General features: G+C 40.9%; 2 protein-coding genes across 6 annotated transcripts in view; both read left to right on the top strand.

Annotated features, from left to right (window-relative positions):
- RANBP3L (RAN binding protein 3 like) overlaps nucleotides 1–1,952 on the top strand; it is a 47,901-nt gene extending 45,949 nt beyond the window's left edge. For all 4 annotated transcript variants that reach the window (XM_045847985.1, XM_045847987.1, XM_045847986.1 and 1 more), the window contains one exon: nucleotides 1,175–1,952. In XM_045847985.1, the coding sequence (XP_045703941.1) occupies nucleotides 1,175–1,218 (44 nt within the window). In that variant the 3' untranslated portion in view covers nucleotides 1,219–1,952. The remainder of the gene's footprint in view (nucleotides 1–1,174) is intronic.
- Nucleotides 1,953–6,478: 4,526 nt separating this feature from the next.
- NADK2 (NAD kinase 2, mitochondrial) overlaps nucleotides 6,479–22,435 on the top strand; it is a 43,737-nt gene continuing 27,780 nt past the window's right edge. The window contains exons 1-4 of one of the 2 annotated variants that reach the window (XM_045847932.1): nucleotides 6,479–7,045; nucleotides 17,640–17,728; nucleotides 18,892–18,980; nucleotides 20,555–20,636. In XM_045847932.1, coding sequence (XP_045703888.1) covers nucleotides 6,746–7,045; nucleotides 17,640–17,728; nucleotides 18,892–18,980; nucleotides 20,555–20,636 — 560 coding nt within the window. In that variant the 5' untranslated portion in view covers nucleotides 6,479–6,745. The remainder of the gene's footprint in view (nucleotides 7,046–17,639; nucleotides 17,729–18,891; nucleotides 18,981–20,554; nucleotides 20,637–22,435) is intronic. The other variant, XM_045847933.1, reaches the window with a different exon arrangement.

The following is a 22,435-nucleotide window of genomic DNA, read 5'->3' as shown; positions in this document are numbered from 1 at the left end:
AAAGACACTATCAAGGAAACAATGAGCTTTGTTAGATAGATGTGGGTATTCTAATAGAACCAGCCAAATATTTTCAGTACTAGTTTTATTTAGCCTTGACTTTTGCTCTGCAAAGGACTGAATGATGTACTTACGAAGATGGTGTTAGTAAGCAATTTTCCAACTTTTGATCATTTTAAATCTTCAAGCTACTTTTATCATACATAATTTAAGAATCCATAAAGAAATCATGTGCAGTACTCAGGGAAACATCTTCCTTTGCCTAATACTAAAAAGTTAACCAATAGAAAAATGTGCCAAATGTGCAGCTTGGGATCATGAAGTGCTTGACTCGGTGAATCAGAGAACTAAGTGAATATGATTTTTCTTATCACTGAAAAAATGGCATATTATTCTTTGAAATGTATGAAATGTATACAGTTATCTTTCATTATAAAGTTCACATTGTCGACAACAAAATGGGGTCTATTAGAAAATGAGTTGGTATCCACTAAAAATATTTACTTGAAAGAAGGATTAGCCCTGGCTGGTGTAGCTCAGTGGATTGAGCGCAGGCTGCGAGCCAGGCATCGTAGGTTCAATTCCCAGTCAGGGCACATGCCTGGGTTGCAGGCCATGGCCCCCAGCAACCGCACATTGATGTTTCTCTCTCTCTCTCTCTCTCTCTCTCTCTCTCTCTCCCCCTTCCCTTCCCTCTTTAAAAATAAATAAATAAAATCTTTAAAAAAAAAAGAAGGATTAAATGGCAAAAGTCTCATCAACAAACAACCTCTTTATGCAATCTGTATTTTTTAATACGCAACTATCGTCAGATAAGATAGAAGCAATAGAAATAATGCAAAGTGGATATCAGTCATAGGAACCTTCTTCTCTCCCTCTTTCACTTAGTGCCTTCCACAACAGGTGTTGTCTACAAATGCTAAAATGTTATGAAAGCCATAAAAAGTCTAATATTTAAAACTTTGTTGCCCATGATTTAAGGAAGGGTTTATTTGAAAATGTCATGTTTGAAATTAGCAACATTTCCAGATGTTACTCACAAAAATATAAATTCTACCTATTTCAATTCTTCACCATTAAACATATTCATGAGTATCCCTGTTCAGTTGAATTCAATATTAAATTAATGTGAATGTAATGTTGTATAGTAAAATAGTTTAAATCTGTATCCCAGATCCTTCCAGGTGGACCCGCCGGCAGTCGGTTGCCTGTTCATGAGTGCGGCCTACTGTAGACACAGCGACATCTCCGCCAAGATTGGTCATGAACCGAAAACACTCGGCCATCCTAACTAAACGAGAAGATCCTATTCACTCCTTGAAAAGTTTTGATAGAAAAGTTCATGAAATATAATTTGTTGCAATTAAAGTTTTTCTCTATGTAGTCTGATAATTCTGAAGTTTTACATTTTGACCATTGTGCATTGTGGAGAAATGACAATTTAAGAAATACATGGACTTTGGAAGTTCAAAATTTGTCAGTTTTGAAGACATTAATGCAGAATAGGACTTGATAAGTAATTTGCAGTATTCACCACATTGATGGATATAATAGTTCAAATAAGAAGTTGCTGGATTTAGTATCTATTTTTTTTTATTTTTTCAGTCACACATTGTGTGGCCATAAAACAATTTTTTTTTACAAAATGCAGAAATTTTTTTGCAAAAATGCATTTCTTTGCAAACCATTATAACTGCATAATAACATTTCATTAAATCGTATCTGTCTTCTGGGAAGCATGTACTTTCATTTAGCTTTGGATTTCCTAATATATAAGGTCATATGTTCATGTATCCCTTTAAAGATAGCATTTGCCCTTGGACTTGTATCCATTGCACCTTGTGTGTGCTTGCCTCACGGTCACCCTCCAACACTTGTTGAAGGAATGAACAAAATACATTACCTATGCACCAAAACATTAAGTATACTGAAACTGAAATATTTTAACTTGTTCTTTGCTTTATTTATGTAATTAAATAAGTACATTATGTAAATTAATGACAATTAATATTCACAATTAAATGTCATTAATATTCTACTTGGTATGGCTCTAGAGAACTTTTTTTAAAATTTTACTTATTTATTTTTAGAGAGGGAAGGGTGGGAGATAGAGAGAGAGAGAGAAACATCAATGTGTGGTTGCTGGGGGTCATGGCCTGCAACCCAGGTATGTACCCTGACTGGGAATCGAACCTGCGACACTTTGGTTCTCAGCCCAAGCTCAATCCACTGAGCTACGCCAGCCAGGGCTAGAGAACTTTTTAAAACAAATATATCAATGAAATTTTTCTTTAAAAACTCAACAATAGTTTCAACAATTGTGCGACAGAGTTCGGATGCTCCTCTTTTGATTTTCGTTTCATAGACAATGTGTTACACAACCAAACTGGCCTCAGTGCTTAGAGCTATAGTTCATTTTTCAATGCAGTTTGGTCACCCTTTGGCTTCAAAATGACTTTATTTTAAAAGATTTTATTTATTTATTTTTAGAGAGAGGGGAATGGAGGGAGAAGGTGTGGGAGAAGAACATTGATTGGTTGCTTCTTGTAGGCGCCCCTCCCAGGGAGGAACCTGCAACCCAAGTATGTGCCCCAACCGGAAATCAAACCAGTGACCTTTCTCCTTGAGGAACACAAGGCCCAACCAACTGAGCCATAGAGGTCAGGGTGGCTTCAGAATGACTTTTGATTGTGACCCCTGAACAATTTCCCTGTTAGAGGAGTCTTAGTCTGCTAGGGCCACCAAACAAAATATCACAGACTGGGTGGCTTAAACAACAGAACTTTAATTCTCGCAGTTCTGAAGGCTGGCAAGGTGGGTTTCTTCCTGAGGCCTATGACTGGGAGGGGGAGAGAGAGAGCGAGCACTCTCAGGTGTTTCTCCCTATTATCCCCTCAGACCAGGGCCCCACCCTCAAACCCTCATCTAACCCTAATTACCTTCCAAAGCCCCATCTCCAAATATCATCATCACATGGGGGGTAAAGCTTCAACATATAAATTTTGCAAGAACATAAACATTCAGCCTATAACAAAGGGGTAAGACTCACAATTCCACAGTGTCTTCTAAACATTTTGATATTTGAAGACTATGGCATGGGAGGAGTTATTGAAACAACTGGCAAATATGTAGCCTAAAAAATACTTGATACATAATACTTTTCAAAAATTAGAGGTTAGCAGAGCTTCTTAATTTCTGCTAATCTAGTGGACATAAAAGGCTATTTCACTATTATCTTAATTTTTTTTTCTGATTTCTAATAAGGTTCACTATGTTTCAGATATTTCTTCTCTGCTTGTGTTTCTTCCAAGAAATCCCTTCTCATAATCTTTTCAATGCTGTGCATGTCATTTCCTCCTTTTAGTGGCTTCCTTGCTATATGGGATAAAGCCACATTCCTAAGCATGGGTATAATACTTTTCATGTCCTTTTCCCTGTCTACCTCTCTAGCCTCACCTCCCACTGCTGCCCTTCCCACTTCTGAATTCTCTAGGGACTCAGGAGTGCTGTTCCATTGTGCCATACCTTTGTGCAATTCCTTTCTCACTCTTGCTAATTCTGGCTAGTAGCTACTCATTCTTTAAGGCTTGGCTCACGACATTTCCCAAAAGCTCTCCCTAAAGGTGAGTTAAGACCTGTTCCTCCAGATTCCTGAAGCATTATTCTGTGTCTAAACTTTATGCTCCTTAAGGAGAGAGACTACTTTTTATTTACCATTTAATCTCCAGCACCTAGCATGGTCCCTGGCCCATGGCAGGCAATCAAATATAATTTGATCATCATCGACATGTGTTGTATGTATAAAGCTCAACAGAAAGATAGAAATAAGGATTTGAAGCTCAGAAGACAGTCTAGGCCAGGGCTGTCAAACTCATTTTCACCAGGGGCCACATCAGCCTTGAGGTTGCCTTCAAAGGGCCAAATGTAATTTTAAGACTGTATAAATGTAACTATTCCTTAGCTAGGGGCAAGGAGCTCAGTGCTGCCGCTGGTTAAAAATGAGGTGCTGGGCCGGATAAAACAAGGTGGAGAGCCAGATCCAGCCTGTGGGCCTTGTGTTTGCCACCTGTGGTCTAGGCTAAAGATAGTGGTAGTAGCTAAAGTCATGGAAGGGAAAGGGGGCTAATATTTGTCAAGTGTACACTTTGTAATGGGCACACGTTGAGGCTTTTGTACATATACTTACAACTTCATAAGGTAGCTATTACATTGTGTAAATAAAGAAGTAGGATCAGAAAGGTTAAGGAACTGGTCCTAGGTTGACAAAGGTAATAAATAATGAAGCTGGGGTTTGAACCAAGGTCTTTTCAAGTCCGAAGTCCAAGCTCTTTCCATTACACAATGCTGAATGAACTCATGAAGTAGGGTGGAGAGAGAGAAATGAAAGGGAAAGGAAGGGGAAGGAAGAGAAGGGAAGGCTAGATCCTGAAGATGAGCTCAGGAAGAATCCAAAATGGACAGAGAGATGGGAGGAACACCATAAAAGACTGGTTTGTTGAAAGCCAAAGTAAAAAAGTCCAAGAGAAAATGATAACTATTTTAAAGGTTGCATAAAGATTGAGTCATTTAAGGGATGAAAAAAATGTTATTATGTCATAGATATGAGCATATTTAAGTATGAAGGGGAAAACCCAGTAGAGAGAGAATTCAAGTTACGTTAAAGGGGATAACTTGCTGGAGTGGCGTATTTGAGGATGTGGAGGGAGGGGATCCAAAAATAACAGTGGACGAAGGGATATCCAAGTGAGAAGATGTCAATGTAGGGAAGTTTGTAGCTGGGAATGGGGGAGAACCACAATTTGAGTTCTTATCTGTGAAATGGGAAGAGAGGAGGTCTGAAATTTCACCCATACAAGGTCAAACCCACTGACTTTGACCCCAAGCCAGTTTTCTAGATTCATTTTTCTGTCGAATGGATCATTGACAATACACTGCACATCTAAGCTTCAGACCTCCTGTGCCATCTGTGACTTCTTCCTTCCTTCTCCCTTCCTAATACCTAATGAATTACAAAGTGTTAGAACAGTAAAAAATAGAAAGAACCTTGAGAATGTTCAAGTTATGACATTCCACAGAAATGAAGAGGTATGCTTAAGCTTCTACTATAAGTCACTGTTAGCAGCTGCATTAAGGCAAAGTTCCTAGTCAGAAGGGCTCAGTGACCTACTACAAGGAGGTATCTACCAGCCTCCATGGTGTATTTGCCAATTTAATATACTGCCTGGCACACAGCAGGGAGTCAGTAAATATTCAGGGAACCCATGAATGAACGTTGGTGGTAGTAACCAAGAGTCACAGATTCATAATCAGGTCAGGCTTGATAGCACCTCGGTATCCCTGTAGTTCGGCTCCCCCATTTACAGAAGTAACCTGACCAAAGTCCACGAGCTAGTTACTGAAAGTGCCAGGACTACGGAGAAGCAAAAAGTGTGCCAGAGCAAGTGGATCCAAGGGGCACGAGGTATAAACACTAGGGTGTGCACTGCCATCGGAATCTACTCTTATAATAGAAGCATCTTCTTCCATTTCCATTACTACTTCCCTAGCTCAAGTCCACGGGTAACTATTCCAACAGCACCCCAGTCTCCCTCCTCTTGCCTGCAATGTGCTCAACATTCCAAAGCCAGATCAATAGTCGTCAAACATTGCTTCCACGACTCACTTCTTTCCAGGTAAAAGCTCTCAAAGGCTAACTATTACTTATACATAGAATAAAGTCCAAATCACTAACATTCTTAACCCTTATCTTCCTAAGGATTGGTAGAAATGCTGCACTTGTCCAGACTCTTATCCATTAACTTCCAATCTCCTCAAAGGCTACCCCTGTCTTTCTTCCTACAGGCTTTTTTTTTGGGGGGGGGGGGTCAGCAGGCACTGTGACCAGTGCATTACCACAAGGCCCCATGCTTGTATGGGCTCAGCACTCAGTTTACTTGCTCTCTTGTAATTTCTAATCATTTCTGAACAAGGGGCTTCGGGATTTTCATTTTGCCCCCAAGTTGAGCAGCTGGTTTTGGGAAGGTCTGCTCAGCTCCTAGCCCAGCTTTGTAAATATCAGCCATCCAACAATGCATTGGCTGAATGGACGAACAAAGGGTTTACACTCATATGGTCCACTAAGTGCAGCTATGAAAAAGGTCGCAACGTTGGTGTGGAGGTCCGTGGCCCAACTCTTCCCGCCCAACTCTCAAAACCCCACCCACCGCCCCCTCGTGGCCTCAGACTCGTTCCAGCTGGATTCTTTAGGGCAGCTCGACCGCCAAATAGGATCCCAGCCCTCCCCCTGGCTGCAGCCAATTGCTGCAGCTGCTCCGGCTCCAAAACCGCAGCGAGCTCCAATTGGCTGACAGAGTTGGAAGGGGGCTGATTGGCTGACAGAGTTGGCTCCCCGCAGGAAAGGGGGTGGAGCGGGAAGTTGGCGCTCTAGTGGCGAGGCAGCCTCTGCGCAGGCGTGGAAGGAAAGGCACACACAAACAAACAAAACCCACCATCCTGAGGCCTCCGGCTCTTCCCCGCCCACCTTTACCTCCCGTGGGCTCTACCCCCTTCCAATCGGCCTCCTTTCTCCTCCCCCGTTTACGTCTGGGCATGTGCCCCTCGCGGCGCTGGCCACGCAGGGCCCTGCATTTAACCTCCGGCCGCCCGGTGCGAAGTTAGAGGCTGGGCTGGCGCGGACAGCGCGCACACCTGGGGCGGGAGCCGAGGCGGGAGCCCGGGCCTGCCTGTAACCTCCGCTGGGCGCACGATGACCTGCTACCGAGGCTTTCTGCTGGGCAGCTGTCGTCGCGTAGCGGGTGGCCGGGCGGCGGCGCTGAGGGGCCCCGGCGCGGGAGGCCCTGCCGCGAGATCGCGGCTCGGAGGTGACGGGGACGGCTGGCGGCACCTGGGGCAGGGGCAGCCACGCGAGCTGGCGGGCTGTGGCAGTCGTCCCGATGGCGGCTTCCGCCCGTCCCGGGTGGTGGTGGTGGCCAAAACGACCCGGTACGAGTTCGAGCAGCAGCGCTACCGTTACGCGGAGCTCTCGGAGGAGGACCTGAAGCAGCTGGTAGGTCCCGGCAGCCCTCGCCCAGTGTCTGGGCCAAAACCTCTTCCCCGAGGCTCCCCAGATGCTTTACCTGCCCTGCTCGCGGCCCCCCACTCCGGGCTTTGCTCGTGGGTCCCTCCCACCCCTCGTCTAGAGAGAGCGAGCTAGAGAGAAGAGGGACACTCACTGTTCGTGCAGACACCCCCAAAGCGGGGACGTCTCGAGGAAGCCGTGGTTGGGGGACTAGGAGCTCCTACAGTCGGAGGGGTTTGAACTTATGTGTACCCTCGCAACCGCACCCCCTTACTGGGAATAGCAACAGTAGCCCCGAGAAAGGTTGGCCCGTGACTGACGTCTGGACGCTCTGGAAGGAGCTCCCCAGGCCGCCCCAAGAAAGCCGGACCCCGGGCGCCGTTGCCTGGGCGAAGGTACCGCGGGCACACCCCCTTTTATTCCGCAGGACTGTCCCGGGGACACTCTGTAAAGCCGGTTGGGATGAGCCTTTTCCATGCTGGAACGTAGTGGTCCGACAAGGGTGCGGCAGTAGGTTTTAAGAAGCGCACGTGTCTTTGGTGTTGGGAAAAGCAAGAGAGAAAATTTAACACTGAGTATACGTTATTAAGTAGAAGGGTCAAGACAAAGGGTAGCCAAACCTTGTAATTATGAAATAAAGAGCCCACATCTATAATGTAGCAGTACCTCCACAAAAGACTATATTTGGTATAGACACATTAATATTTTTACGAGGTATATAAATCCATGCAAAGAAGAAACCCTGAATATCATCCCCTTTTCCTCTTTTTTTGAAACTATTGATCCCAAGTCCTCATCCACCAGCTTTAGGATAAGGATGCTTCCATGAGCAATATGTCTAGACAGGACATTTCTAATTGTTGACACTGCAACAAAAGGCTTTGGAATTAATCGCTTATAATCCTAATCTTGGTAGAATTCTGGAGAAGAGTAGACAGCCTGTTCTAAATTGCTGGTTTGTAACCTTAAGCATATTTTCTGTAATATTTTGTAGAGGAATCCGAATAAAATGTAAATAAGTCATCTTTGCCTAAATACTCTTAGGCATTAAACTTCTTAATTTTTTAATGGGTTAATTGAAGAGGGTCCCTGCATTCATCTGATGAAGTGCTGGGTGCAGAATTGTTTTCTCTTCCTAAGTGTTTGAATGTAACAATTGATAGAAAATAGCCTCCTCCTTTAACAGAGGCAACTAACAAACAGCTTGAACCAGGAGGTTGGAGTAGTTATTGTGTTAAGGTGTGGAGTTGGGGTTGAGGTGGAGAAGAACAATATCAGAAGCAGGTGTTTCTGTTTTGGGAAAAAGGCACACCTTTTTTGCAAGATCTACTTTTTAGAAATTGTCAAATGCTGTATACCCATTAATATATTCTTCATATACCTTTATGGAAGCCACTCACAAGAATTAGTACGCTTGATTGGGGTGTTAAAGAGTGTGGGGTTGGGGGTTTGGAGATTGGAGTATTAGGCCCAGATTCTGTGTGGTTAGTTTCCTTTGAGTCTTTTTAATTTATCTGGGACTCATAGGTGAAAACTTTTTTTCTGTGTGTGCAGTATTGTCAATTTTCAACGTGCTTTTATCTAGTTCATTATGCAAAGTACTAGGGTCAGACTAGATCGCCTCCAGGGACCTAGAAAGGCTGGCATTTTGAACTTGGTGAGCTTTCTCAAGGCCTCAGGGGTGGCATCTGAATTAGATTAATTCTTGGACCTGTGAAGTGGATTGCCACTAATCAAAAGTTTTTAAATGTAGGCATATCAGTAAGTCCTTTAAAAATCGAAATGCTTAGTGTGCCCACTCAGTACCTGAAGAGAAATCTCTAGTAGGTAAATATTTGTCTTTCGCTAGGTACTGCTGTTCGGGATAAGAAAACTTTGAAGCAAAAACTTCTGGACTATAGAACACACCGTTTTGAAATAGTTGTTATTTCAATTAAATTTTACTGGGTTAGTTTTGTCATTTATATTAAGGTCATTATTCAGAATGGAAGAGCATTAGGTGGATTCCCTAATCTCCCTGATGAGAGATCAGGAAGAGAATACTACCAGGCTGTGTGAAGTTGTTGTAAAATGGGATTCTGTATTGGGAGTGGAAAGATGATTACTACTGTTTGCTGTTTTGTTGGGAGTAAAAGATACTCAAGGGAAGGAGTCATGTGAATTGGGTATCAAAGAAAGTGTCCAAGTGCTTATTTGAGTCTTTGGGCCTGGTGGTTTCTTTGTCTATAGCGTCATGGTAACCTGAAGTTTGTAACAAGGGTTCTCTTTTTTTGGTAGTGACTGTGGTTTTGTTGCTAATACATCTCAATTAAGTTACTCACATTAGGTGTTAAAATGCAAAGGGAAAATGAGGGATGGAATGCCAGTATAATTTTCTATCCTGAAGCCTTATTTTTTTTCTCACATTGTAGAAGTGCAGACAATTAAAAGAAATACTTTTTAGTTGATAAAAGTATGTACAAAAGATTTACATCCTTTAAATTTCATCAAAGTTTGAATTTCAGTTTTCCTTTCGTATTTGTTACATTGCTTAATTTTTAAGTCTTGCTTTTGCCTTCCTCTAGCTGATCAATGACTTTTCTTGTGAATGGAAGATTTCTAGTCAAGAATTTTTTATCTCTGCTGGCTCAGGACCTTGCAAGGATTAATTAAACCATTATTACATCTCAGAGATGTAGCTGTTGGCAAATGCGGAACTGTCATTCACCGTCCAAGAGACTCACAAATTATACCTTTAGATGAATCAAAGGTCTAATTTAGATGATTGGAGAGGTTTTTGACATCATAAACATGCCTTATTGGCCAAAACGTTTCAATTAAAAAATAGTTTGATCTATACTAAATAAGGAATGAGCACTGTCCACTTTCTACTCCCCCAGCTGCAAAGTTCTTTTAATGGTTCTCATAGTATTTTAAAAAAATATTTTCAAAAAGGGATAGAATAATTTCATCTAGCAGTCCCTCTATTACAGGTTTAATCTGTTCTGAGCTATTGCCTTGTTAACAGATATAGGAGATGTAGCACCTTGGATTTTGTTTCCCTGACTCTGTTTTCTGCAAACAGCAGTGTAGCTTAGGCTGTATAGTTCTTGGACAGATAATACTTTTGCCACATGGTGTGCAGTGAGTATAGTGCATGCAATATGAGGATTTATGAAGTTGAAGAACACGATCTGGGATACTGCCAGAGCCTTCAAACAGAAACCTCACTGCTCTCAAATCTTGCAGACACAGGCACCAGTGTGGTGTATCTCAAGGGAACATCTGGCCACTGGACTCTTCTGCTGAGAACTCCTCGAAAGCTCCCCATAACCTGTAGAGTCACCTAGGGAATTTGTTAAAGTGAAGATGCCTGAAATTAGTGTCCCCCCCCTGCCCCCCCCCCCAAGATTGTGATTCACTTTGAGAACTCCCAGACTCCACCTTTCTGAACCACGCCCTTAAAGGCTGCTGACTCAGCATTTTAAAAATAGGCTCTCCGGGTTTGCGAGTGGTCCCCCGGTCACACTTTGAGAACCTACGTGATCTTTAGCTGCCAACAAGTCCCTTTGTGAACTGGCTCCTGTCTATCTGTTGAACTTCATTTCTGATCAGGTCTTGTCGTCTCTTTATAGAAATAATCTATACGTACAAATCAACACAGTGAAATATGTCCTTTGTCTCATCCTGTTTTGCTCAATAATATTTATTTAAACTGTTCTTTTTTGAGTATGTATAGCATTTCATTGTGTGCAGATGCCTTAATTAAAATATATCCTATAATGAATAACAGTTGTGTTAATTCCTACATTTGTGTTAATTCCTACACGTGTTAATTCCTATCAGTTCCTAAGATAGAGACCTAAAAGTGGAATTGCTGAGCCAAAAGTCATGTGCATTTGAAAAAAATTTTTTTTAAATCTTACAAAGATTTTCTTTTTTAAAAAATTTTTTTTCCCAACTCTTTTTTTAATAAAGATTTTATTTATTTATTTTTAGAGAGGGAAGGGAGGGAGAAAGAGAGAAAAAGAAACATCAATGTGCGGTTGCTGGGGGTCATGGCCTGCAACCCAGGCATGTGCCCTGACTGGGAATCGAACCTGCGACACTTTGGTTTGCACCCTGCGCTCAATCCACTGAGCTACGCCAGCCAGGGCGAAAATTTTTAAGTTAATTAATTTTATCCACACCTGAGGACATGCTTACTGATTTTAGAGAGAGGGGAAGGGTAGGAGAGTGAGGTAGAAGGAGCCATCCATGGTTGCCTTTCTAACCTGCAACCTAGGCAGGTGCCCTGATGGGGAATTGAACCTGCATCCTTTTGGTTTATGGTCGGTGCTTCAACCAACTAAGCCACACTGGCCAGGGCTGAAATTTTAGTAAGTATTGCCAAATTGCTTCCCTTAGAGGCTATACCAGTGTACACTTTCACCAGCAGTGAAGGTGCTTGTTTTATCATAAACAGTTTATTGTATTTTGGGATCTTGGCCTGCCTGGTAGGTGAAAATGGCATTTCAGGGTGGTTTTATTTACATCACTCAGTGTCTTGATTTTTGCAGCCCCTTTCACTTTCAGTAGCCATCCTTAGCAACCTCGCCACGCCTCCCTCTGGCCACTAAGGTTGTGTTGGGTGTTCTTTACTGTATCTTCATAATACTTACGGTTTCGAGCTTTCTACTTTATTTTATTTTTAAGATTTTATTTATTTATTTTTAGAGAGAGAAGGGAGGGAGAAAGAGAGAGAGAAATGCCAATGTGCGGTTGCTGGGGACCACGGCCTGCAACCCAAGCATGTGCCCTGACTGGGAATTGAACCTGCGATGCTTTGGTTCGCAGCCCACGCTCAATCCACTGAGCTACACCAGAGCTTTCCACTTTAGCGTGTAATCTGTAATTCTTTCTTTAGACTGGAGGGCAAGGACTGCATCTTCTTATTAAATCGTGTTATAACTATAAGTGGTCCATGGGAATACAGAGAAGGGAGAGAATAATTTGGGGAAGGGCAGGAATGAAGGGGAGGCTAAAAGAAGACCTATGACTAGTTTAACTTTTAAGTAAACTTTTTACTGATCTTTTTAAAGTTTAGATTTTCAGTTATGAGATATTTCTACCATATAGAAAACTTCCAAGAAATATCTAGACAGTTGTGTGTAGAACTGTGTAGACTTAAAAGATACTTATTTTTGCCATATTTGCTTCAGCTATTTTTAAAGGATACATTGTAGTTATAGCTAAAGCCTCATCCTTCCAATTTTTTGCTTCCTGTCTCCCTAGAGGTTACCACTCACCTAAAGTTGTTATATGTACTTTTCACATGCATAGGTTATATATTTACTAATATGACTGTGTCCATAAAAAGCATAATATTGCTTTGTTTTTTAAAAGTTACATTGATGATATATTCTTTAGAATACGTGCCTATTCTTTAGAAATTTCATTTTCTTCACTATTGGTTTTGAAGCTTATCTGTGTTGATGTGTACTAGTTTATTTTAACTGTTATGTTATTCTGCTGATTGCATTATTGTTTCAAGTTTTCTATTTAAAAAATGTTACAGTTAGAAGTACAAGTAAACTTTCCATAAGCGTTGAATAACTCTGATTTCCTACATTGTTATCAGCACTTTGTAGACTTATATTTTTGGCAATGTGATGAAAGTGAAATGGCAGCTTTTCATTTTAGGATGTTTGAATTAAATATTGAAGAATAAGGAAGAATACATATATGATGGGGAGAGGACAGTACTAGCAAGATAGTGGGAAAGTTCATTTTTTATGCCAGTGAAAAGAAGTCAAACATTTTTTTACTGAAATCCACAGCCAAAAACTTTACAGCATGACGGAGATGTATTTCATGTACTCATATTTAAAATAAAAGATAACGTGAGACAATTTAGTCTTGTTACATGTAGGGCAGTGTATTTTCTCTTTGATAATGCTGGCTGTGATCATTAGGTTGCCCTGGCGACCACTGTAAGGGCGGTTTGGCAGTCATTGTTCAAGAGGAAGTATATTGAGGCTCAGCAGACAGGCTGGCCCTTGGAAAGGTGTTCTGTGTCCCGTGAAGGGGCTGGTTTCACCTCGCAGTGGTTTTCCACTCTGTGGTGGTGGAATACAACCCCTGCTCCCCCCTGCCTCTTTTCCCACGGGAGGGAAGTGAGGAGGGTCAGTGTTTCTGAGACAGTGTTCTGGGACTGGTTCGAAAGCAGGCTTCTGAAGGTGGTGGTTAGGTTGAAACAATGGGAAATCACACTTTCAAAGAAGGAACTAGTTGAGAAACTCTAGAAGCAGGCTATTGCATGAAAGTAGGTAAGAGCTGATGTCCGGAACTCAAGCAGTGGCTTCATGAATGTAAAGGACAGATTGGAGAAACAGTTTTAACACATTTTAATTACTGGCCTTCTGTGACTGGCTGTGAGTTGGAGTGTAAGGGGAGAATTAAAGGGGCTACCTGGATTTATTCTGTTGACGAGGTCAGGGGAAGTATTACTAACTGATACATGGGACTCAGAAGAACAAATCTGAAGGAGAGATATGTGATTAGATTTAGATGTTTTGGGGGAGACGTATTTGATTTACCTCTGGGCGGATTTTAAAATTTGAGCTTGTAGCTCAAGAGAAAGCCTTAAATTAAGTCTAGATTTCATAGTTACTGGTGTATGCTTGGTAGATCAAGTCTCTGGAGTGGGGAGGTAAGGAAAGTGGAGCGGGAGCAGGTAAGAAAGTCAAGGAACAGGCATAAAGGACCCATGGACAAAGACAATGGTGGGGGAGGGGGCTTAACTGTGGGGGGTGGGTAGGGAGAGGAGAGTAATGGGGGAAAATGGGGATACCTGTAATCGAACAACAATAAAAGAATTTTTTTTTAGATTTTATTTATTTTCAGAGAGGGAATGGAGGGAGAAAGAGAGAGAGAGAGAAACATCAGTGTGCAGTTGCTGGGGGTCATGGCCTGCAACCCAGGAATGTACCCTGACTGGGAATCGAACCTGCGACACTTTGGTTCGCAGCCCGCGCTCAATCCACTGAGCTACGCCATCCAGGGCAATAAAAGAATTTTTGAAAAAGGAAAGCCAAAGATGGAAACTGGGACATTACCAACATATCAGGGAATGGGGAAATAGAGCTCAGAAGATGAATGTGGAGGTGGGACGGTAACAGTGGGGAAAATAAAAGTGAGAGCCTGGGAGAGAGTGTAAGTGGAATAGCAGTGATCCAAGATGAATACCAAGTGTATCTGAAGAAACACTTCAGGGTCATTGCACTAGGCCAGGTGAGTGTAGTTTACTTTCTAGCTGCTAGTTAGAGGTCACTGACCCTTTTAAGGCAATTTTGAGTAACAGTCTACCATTTAGTTAAGTGCATCAGCTGTTAAGAGTACTTAAATTATGACCAGTGAGTTTATATGTTAAACTCATTGTCTCAAAAGCTTGTGCATTTCTCATGTGTTTCCTTCCCTTGCTGAGCTTTTGTCGAAATTACATGGTGTATGAAGTAGTAATGCTCAGTTGAGGTAAAACAAGTTTTTAAGTTTGTATTTGTAAGAAATTCAGTTTTGGTGAAGTATAATTAAAGTAAGTGTTTGGGTCACTTAGAAAATAGCGTAACTATCACATCTGACCTTAAGGTGGGGTAAATTTCTTTCCATTTTGAATCTTCCTTTTATCTCCTCATGTTGCTGCGCTTTTACATCAGAACTGTGTGGGGAGAGATGATGTTGGCTTTTGGAAGTTTTGTAGAAGACACTATTGCTTAATCCAAAATGTGTCTGTAGATCTTTTAGATTCATACCGCTTTTTCTGGTATCCTGGTGAACCATATTTTAAAATATTCTTTTAAATGCACATATGTACCAAAATAAGTTTTTGAAAAAAAAATAGTCTTTGTTACAGATACCTAAGGTGTAGTAGTACAGAATTGAGACTGTTCTAAATTTCAATAATTTGTCTAACCCTCTTAATTATAACACATTTTGCAAAGAATTCAATTCTTTTGTTGTCTGATTAAAGAATGTTTTTAAGTCTTTGACTTAAGTCTTTCATTTTTAGAAGTCTTTTTTAGAAGACTTTTTAGATGTCTTTTTTTTTCAGTAGTTAGAAGTTTCTTACCAGACTTTGAAACATTTAAAAAAATATGACAGCAAGTTGAATACTTTTAAGACTTTCTAATTGATGCTTAAGTAATTTTTAAAAATGCCTTATTTCTTACCCGCCTAGTTGAGCCAGTCCATGTGAATGAAGTGTACTACTTAAACCAGTTAGAGCTTTAAAGAAAATAACATAATAACTTGTATTCTCTAATTGACACGTAAGTTATGAGAGAGTTAGTTTACAAGAAGTTTGAGTGGGAACAAGAACTTAAGAAATGAGATTTCTGCTCCAATATTAGATACTCTGATGCTAAATGAACTTTGTATTTAGATTTGGGATTTTAGCATTGCTTGGAAAACTTACTAAAATCATGGAAACACTTGAAGTTTTTTTGTTTGTTCTCCAAAATTATTTTCCCCACAAATTCAGTCTCCCTTCCCAGTCGAAAACCTAAGTTTTCTAACACTCAGCTGCTGAATAACCTTAATTTTCCAGATTTTTCTGAGAGCCTGGAAGTAAGCACCAAAGCTTCTGAACCACCAGAGTAGCATTTGTATCCTTTATTCCCGGGTACATGTTCTATCTGGTCCAAACCAAAGATTGGAACATAAGATAAAAATCTGGACCGGGAATTGAAGTCTGAGGGCAGCTACCCTTAAATTTTATTTATAGCGGATTAGAGACGGTAAATCTGACTTACTGTACATTTGAATTAGCCCTCATTGTCCTTAGCAGTTTTTAGTACTCCATTTGATACATTTGATTGAGCTCAACTAATGTTCAAGTGAACCCAGTAGTGGGCACTCAGATATTTGAATGAATAAATTTAATTTTTAGAGCTCAATTTCTAGCTGTATAAATGTTCACTCTCGAGATGGGCTTATGAGAGACAATTATTGTGACATTACAGCATCGTAACTATTCTGCTACAAAATCATGAATTGTCCGTGGTAGGATGAGATGCCTGTTAGCTATCCAGAGGAAGATGTTAGTACATTGTTGGGTGCATTCATTCGGAGTGCTAAAGTTAGGCCAGTAAGTTAGAGACAGCCATTGAGAGTCGTCAGCACCTGCATACAGATCTGTATTAAAGAAAGCCTTCAACTAGAGAGTCCCCAGGGAGAGAGTACAGAAGAAGCAGCATCGTGATCCGTATTCATTGAGAGGGAGGTAGTGTAGTTTTAGTTTGCCTGTAGTTGAGTGATGATAATCTGAAGTTAATGCTATGTGCATTCATATTCAGCAATTCTACTCTTAGAGTGGTTTTCCAAACCTGGTTCATGTTGATTTCTTGATTAAATGAGCAAATGAAAGTTCATCTAATTATTACCATGGTCACTGCTTTTCTTTAAAAAAAAAATTTGTTATTGGTTTGCCCTGAATATGAGACTTAGGTCTAGGCGTTAAGCTGTTGCACAGGCTGTCCGATCCAGTGTGTATCTTTGTGCCTTATCATCTGTGTATTAATTTTCACATAGCCAAATGGGTCCTGTGCTCCTCTTTGGAAACCCTTAACTCAGTACTTACAAACAAAAAAGATTGGGAAGGTATGTGTCAAATATAATTAATACAGATTATCTTGGGGTAACAAGGTTCTACCTAATTAAAATTTTCTTTCTATATGCATCTTTCATGTTGTGTTATTTTATAGCCATTTTAAAAAGTAAAATACACATTACTAAAAATTCTATCTAAAATTGACTTTACTTTATAATCGTGAGTGATGATTGAAAACAAAAGATATTTAAGATGGCATTTTAGACAGGCACTGAACACGGAGCCTGCATCCTAAAGAGGCAAGGAACAAGGGACTTGGGAGACGGAAAAAGATAGCATGCTTTTAATTCTAGCACTTACTCCAGTGGATCAGTTTCCTGTTGGATGATTTGAATGGACCTTCATTGAGGATATTCCTGAATTTCTCTCCTAGCATTTTACTTTATGCATTATTTAGAAGGTATACTTTAGAAGGAGAGTATTGAAGGTAAGAGTGTGACATTATAAAATGTCATTCCAATAGACTGGGAGAGAGAATTCTTGAAAGGTAGCATGTCTTCCTATCTAAAAGTTACCCACTCAGGGAGCTGACCCGCCCTTTGTTTGGCTTGAGCAGGGTAAACACCAACAGAGTCCATGAATCTGAACACGAGAGGGCTGCACATCCAACTGGAACAAAAGTCACCTGCCTTCTAAGATACTGGTTTACCTTTGATCTTCGAGTGGCCAAATGCGATCTGTTAAAAATCCACTTAAAAGAGAAAACACTCCAGTTTTAAAACATGCAGATTATGAGAGCCTGTTGACTACATGATTCAGGAAACAATGTATTTGGTATTGTGATTTTTCTGAAATCAGACTTTCTAGTGCACTTTAAACTTAAGTTTCACAAGTAGTCATTAAAATGTGCTTTCAGATAAAACCTCATTCTGTTTTATGTAGGACTTTTTAAGGAAATATGTTATATGTACTATATATCATCTAATAAGACAAAACTTTTTTTTTATTTTGATGTAGCTTGCATTGAAAGGCTCTAGCTACAGTGGACTGCTTGAACGACATCATATTCACACCAAAAATGTTGAGCATATTCTAGATAGTTTACGGTAAGTCTGTGGGATTGGATTTTGGGTGGGTTTTTGTAGTCAGGAATTCCAGTTTTTCCCTAACTAGAAGCTAATCCTTACTTTTTTTTTCAGTTTTTTTTTAAATGTTTTATTTTTTAGAGAGGGGGAGGGAGGGAGAAAGAGAGGGAGAGAAACATCAATGTCAGAGAGACATTGATTGATTGCCTTCCGTGTGTGCCTCAACACCCCCTCTAAACTAACATCCCCCCCAAACCAGGGGCCGGTGTGGGGTGGGGAGGTGGCAGGAGCGGAAGCACTGGACCTGCAACCCAGGTGTGTGCTCTGACTGGGACTCGAACTGAACCCGTGACCTTTAACTTTGGGACGATGGCCACCTCACTGAGCCATACTGGCCAGGGCAGTCGTTAGGTTTTCAGTAAAGATTGTCATTATAAAATCACTTTCATAAAATGATATTGTGGTTAATGGACCTGATGTAGTGTTTCTAAGGAAATTTTTATCGTACTCTGAAAGTTTCACAGATTTTCAGTTGCTTGCCCTGTCTGAGAAGTGGTTGGTCTACAAAGGGCTATTTCTGTACAGAGCAGGCTTCGGCTGTTTTATTGTGTAAATTCAACTGTGTAAAGTTTTATTTCTTAGACAATGCTGAATTATGTGGGTGTTTTTTTATAACATTTGTCTAAAAATTATCATTATAGAAACTTCGGTTAATTTGGGGCCCAGTGTAGTTAGTGAATATGTTTATGTGTACATAGGAGAATCAGTGTGAGAACATGCAAATTAGAAATTACTTTAGTCACTATTTCAGCATCTGGCACTTAATGAATATTTATTGGATTTAAATGAATAGCTATATAGTTTTGTAATTAAAAAATATGTCTCAAGGTGTTAGTCTTCTGGGCCATTTTTGTATTAATGAATTTTAACATCAGTAGAGAAAATAGAGAAAGTAAAGAAAGCATTAACTTTGACTTTGTTCATATGCCTCCTGACTGATAGTTAACTGGCTGCTGCAATTAAAATAAAATGAAGCTTACTTTACAAAGCTAAACATACATTTGTTTATGAAACAAAAGTGTTCATTTTATATTTCCATTGTAATGATCTGCCTCTCAGAAAACACACTCCTTTATGTTGCTAGTGGAACTTCTCTACAACCTATACTTTGTGTTTTGCCTCAGGAACGAGGGGATTGAGGTCCGTCTAGTGAAGAGGAGAGAATATGATGAAGAAACGGTTCGATGGGCAGATGCTGTCATAGCCGCAGGAGGTAATAGTTGCACTGAGATAAAGAAGTGCGTACAGAAGTGCTCCTTGATGCCCACACTGCGGGTGCCCTGCGGCCCAGCTGTGGCGCAGCCTGCAGAGTCCTCCTCCCATAAGGCAGAGTTTTGGATTTCCAGAATCAAGTTTAAAAAGATCTGTTTTATGTAACATTTCCCTTTTTAAGTGAATGATGTTACGGTGAGGTTCCAAGTGTATGTTTCTGTGTGTCTATTCAAGCTGTGCATTTAACTTCAAGTATGATTCAGAGGGTTAGGTTTTTTAAAAAATATATTTTATTGCTTATGCTATTACAGTTGTCCCATTTCCCCCCTTTTATTCCCCTCTGCCCTGTGTACTCCCTCCCACCCACATTCCCCCCCTTTGGTTCATGTCCATGGGTCATATATATAAGTTCCTTGGCTTCTACATTTCCTGTACTATTCTTAATGCCCCCGTGTCTGTCTCCTACCTACCATTCATTGGTTTCTTATTCTCTGTCGCCCCACCCACTTCCCCACTGAGAACCCTCCATGTGATTTCCATTTCTGTGATTCTGTTCCTGTTCTGGTTGTTTGCTTAGTTTGTTTTTGTTCTAGGTTTGGTTGTTAATAACTGTGAGTTTGCTGTCATTTTACTGTACATGTTTTTTATCTTCTTTTTCTTAGATAAGTCCCTTTAAGATTTCTTATAATAAGGGCTTGGTGATGATGAACTCCTTTAACTTGACCTTATCTGAGAAGCACTTTATTTGCCCTTCCATTCCAAATGAAAGCTTTGCTGGATAGAGCAATCTTGGATGCCTTTCATGACTTTGAACACTTCTTTCCAGCCTCTTCTTACCTGCAAGGTCTCTTTTGAGAAATCAGCTGACAGGTCCTATGAGCATTCCTTTGTAGGTAACTGTCTCCTTTTCTCTTGATGCTTCTAAGATTCTCTCCTTATCTTTCATCTTGGGTAATGTAATTATGATGTGCCTTGGTGTGTTCCTCCTTGGGTCTAACTTCTTTGGGACTCTCTGAGCTTCCTGGACTTCCTAGAAGTCTGTTTCCTTTGCCAGAATGGGAAAGTTCTCCTTCATTATTTGTTCAAATACGTTTTCAATTTCTTGCTCTTCCTCTTCTCCTTCTGGCACCCCTATGATTTGGATGTTGGAACATTTAAAGATGTCCTGGAGGATCCTAAGCCTCCCGTCATGTTTTTGAATTCTTGTTTCTTCATTCTGTTCTGGTTGAATGTTTCTTTCTTCCTTCTGGTCCACACCGTTGATGTGAGTCCCTGTTTCTTTCCCATCACTATTGGTTCTTGGTACATTTTCCTTTATTTCACTTAGCACAGCCGTCATTTTTTCATCTAATTTGTGACCAAATTCAGCCAATTCTGTGAGCATCCTGATGGCCAGTGTTTTAAACTGTGCATCTGATAGGTTGGCTGTCTCTTCGTTGCTTAGTTGTATTTTTTCTGGAGCTTTGATCTGTCCTTTCATTTGGGCCATTTCTTTTTTTTTTTGTTCAAGCAAAAGTACCAGTGTTCAAAGGATGCGGTTTTGTAATAAGCCTGGCTGTGTTGTCTGTCCTTCAGGTGATGGCACAATGCTCCTGGCGGCAAGCAAAGTGTTGGACAGACTTAAACCAGTTATTGGAGTAAACACTGACCCAGAACGGTAAGGAAAAACATGTTTTGTTTTGTTTTTGTTCGTTTGTTTGGCTTTTTTTAGTGTAATACATATAGACATTTATGATTTGCTTTGCATAGTATCTGTTTATGATAAATCTGAACATTCTTAATTGTCTGCACGGTAGTTGTTGCTGGGTTCTGTTGCTCCAAGGAGTTGACTGTGGCGCATAATGTTTAACTGGAAGCATCGTTGCTCCTGGCTGTTGTGAACACGAGAACCATGTTCCGAAAGCAGTTAGTGACGGAATTCAGGCATATAGAATAGATCTCTACCTCTAACAGAAGTTTCTTCTGTGTAGTTGTTTTCAGGAACACAGCTCTTGTTTTTAGCTCAGGCATGAGAAATGTATATTTAACTGGCATTGGCGGTAGGAAATTTTGATACGGGACAGACGAGTCCTCACATCTGACTTCCCAGGTAGTTTGGGAGTAGTACCTGAGACAGAATCGACCTGACCCTTGCCCCAGGTGAGCGTTAGCAACCTTCGGTATTGCTGAAGAGGGATGAATTAATAGTATTCCGTCTTCTGTTCCTTCTTACGACTCTCATCTACATTCCTGGTTATGCCTCCACTGATATCCGGTGACTTCACTGACTTAATGAATAGGCCACATTTTATCATCGTTTTTCCTTCTTTCCTCAGCCTCACTGACATTGACTTTCATTCTGTTGCAGCTGCCCACAGCCATGACCATACCTGGGCTTGGTGGTCATCTAGGATTTCCCCATCTCTCCGATCTTAATTCCACTCTAACCACAGCCTCCTACTGTAACAGCAGCCTTATTCCCCCAATCCTGCTAAATCTACCCTTTGATTTTTACCAAGTTGATTCCCTCTCTTTTCTTCACTTAATTCTTCCCTACTTTCTTGATAGATTTCTTAAATATTGTGTACTGTTATCTTTCTGCTTAATCCTAGATCAGTTAATCATCCTTTCCATTCCTACATCAGCACTGTGGATACCAGGTGGGAAAAAAGTCATAGGCACTGGTGCTTGGTGGCCCAGTTCGGTGGCTCAAAGTTACTTTCCGTTTAGAGTTTCCAGCACTTAGGACTGCGCTCTCAGACGCGCTCAGAAAGCTTCCTACTTGGCCCATGTCATCTCTTTCCCTTTCCCTTTCTCTGTGACAGCTCCCTCAGGGGTCACTCTTCAGCTTCTGTATCCTCCTGGCTTTTCTTACCCTTCTTCCTTCAACACACGCTTCTCCCGTAAAGGAAACGGAAGTCACTGGATTAGAACTGCAGCTTTTTCTCACACTTAAAAATCAACCTTATTCTGTCATTTCCTTTCCTCTTCTCTCCCTTCACACCTGATTTCCTTTTAGGCTAAAAACTTATAGACTTCCATCTTGCATGAAAATTTAGTAAGTCCTTTATCTGGTGTCACTGTCTTGGTTATTTTCTTTTCCCTTGCTTTCCCCCCGGGGGCTTGGTATCTCCTCTTCCTTACTTGACAGTTATTTTCTCAGCCTCTGCAGTCTTCCCTGGACCTGCCCCCAGCCAGCTCGTTGATGCTGCCTTTGCCTCGCACACTGGTGCTGCTCTGGTTACTGAGCCCGCTGGACATTTTAGGTCTGGTCCTGCTTGCGTTCTGGGGACTTTCCGGTGCTGACTGGTCCCCTGTTGCATCTGCGCCTCTTTGGCATTTAGGATGCCCCTTTCTTCCTACCTTTATGGCCACTTCGTTGTCACTGTCTCTTTCAAAGGATCTTGTTCTTTGGCCACTGCTTACCTGCTGGTGTTTTCACATATTATCCTCTGGGTTTTTCCTCTTCTTTATACT

Source organism: Phyllostomus hastatus, unplaced genomic scaffold (genome assembly GCF_019186645.2).
Source record: "Phyllostomus hastatus isolate PE091 unplaced genomic scaffold, TTU_PhHast_1.1 phas_contig_58, whole genome shotgun sequence".
Classification (NCBI taxonomy): Eukaryota; Metazoa; Chordata; class Mammalia; order Chiroptera; family Phyllostomidae; genus Phyllostomus; species Phyllostomus hastatus.
The sequence above is the reverse complement of the archived record's forward strand: the minus strand, read 5'-3'. Positions and strand labels throughout refer to the sequence as shown.